At 36.9% G+C, this 1,592-nt stretch overlaps 1 protein-coding gene across 1 annotated transcript in view; it reads right to left on the bottom strand.

Annotated features, from left to right (window-relative positions):
• Positions 1-1,592, bottom strand: part of LOC106876510 (vacuolar protein sorting-associated protein 11 homolog) — a 65,428-nt gene that overhangs the window by 18,965 nt on the left and 44,871 nt on the right. Inside the window, exon 23 of the mRNA XM_052975947.1 lies at positions 192-277. Coding sequence (XP_052831907.1) covers positions 192-277 — 86 coding nt within the window. The remainder of the gene's footprint in view (positions 1-191; positions 278-1,592) is intronic.

Genomic DNA, 1,592 nt, shown 5'->3' with positions numbered 1-1,592 from the left:
TCTATTATCTTTTTAATATTAAATATTATTAGGAATTGTATTCAGAAGTATAAGCAATTTATTGGTAATAAATTTTAACAACAAAATCTTATAAGGACCCTCAAGGGCCATATGGATCCTGGTTGAGAACCATTTAGCTAAACAATAACAACAATTGCTAACTGAAATGACCCTTTAACAAAGGAACTTACCTTTACAACTGACAGTGTAGCAGCAGAGTTGTTGGCCAGTGTCTGGATGACAAGCAACGGAGGTAACAGGTTCTTCTTGTCGATATTTGAACAGTGTTAAGGAAGGTTTTTCTTGATAACAAGGTCACTAACAACAAAGATATACTTTAATGCAGCGGTAAAATGGTGCAGCAATGCTCTGTAAGGGATGTCAAAGTGCATCACAGGTTTTCAAAAATCTGGCGGCATACTATGTTTGGTGCGAGTGAGTTAAAAGGTAAAGGTCATCTCTGAACAGCAAAGTATATGATACAAGTTCAAATTCCAGTCAAGCCATTTTCATTTTACTTACTTATCATATCTGTGATAATCCAAATCAATGAGAGCTTCTCTCGGCAGTTGTGTAACTTACCAGAAATAGTAGCCAAATATCTCTCAAATCACAGTCTGCAATCTTAAAAATAGGACATATTGGACAATATACTCTCTCACATAAAATATAGGATGGTCATGGCTGGAATGCATTTAATTAAAGGTCTTCTTCAATCAAATGTGGCCTAGGTCTAAACAACCTGAAATAGCCAATATTAGTTAGCAACATGGAAAGGGAAATGTCCAGTCAACATAATTTACTTTCCAATATGCAATGTAAACTGAAGTTTTATGAGTATTAACCCAACAAAGCGATGAAGATTGCAAAATATTCCATCCTATGATATAGGAGGAACATTTCTTATTTCTTTACTGCCCACAAGGGGCTACACACAGAGGGGACAAACAAGGACAGACAAATGGATTAAGTCGACTATATCGACCCCTGTGCGTAACTGGTACTTATTTAATCGACTCCCGAAAGGATGAAAGGCAAAGTCGACCTCGGCGGAATTTGAACTCAGAACGTAGCGGCAGACGAAATATCGCTAAGCATTTTGCCCAGCATGCTAACGTTTCTGCTAGCTCGCCGCCTTAGGAGGAACATTTCTAATATAAAAAAGACAACGAGATAGAATATTAAAAACAAAACAAACAAGTTGATAAGTGGATGTGCTCGAATGCTGTATGGTGAGAGAGAAATAAAGATGAGGAAAATGGTGATGTATCCAGCATGAAAGAAGAATTGAAATAGGACAAAGGATGGAAGTGAGTAAGGCAATTAACAAGTCAGAAAATGAATAGAGACAGACAGACAGATATAGATAGAGAGACAGACAAACAGATATAGATAGAGAGACAGACAGACAGACAGATATAGATAGAGAGACAGACAGACAGATATAGATAGAGAGACAGACAGACAGATATAGATAGAGAGACAAACAGATACAGACAGATAGATAGATAGATAGACAGACAGACAGATATAGATAGAGAGACAGACAGACAGATATAGATAGAGAGACAGACAGACAGATATAGATAGAG

Source organism: Octopus bimaculoides, chromosome 23 (assembly GCF_001194135.2).
Source record: "Octopus bimaculoides isolate UCB-OBI-ISO-001 chromosome 23, ASM119413v2, whole genome shotgun sequence".
NCBI lineage: Eukaryota > Metazoa > Mollusca > Cephalopoda > Octopoda > Octopodidae > Octopus > Octopus bimaculoides.
The sequence above is the reverse complement of the archived record's forward strand: the minus strand, read 5'-3'. Positions and strand labels throughout refer to the sequence as shown.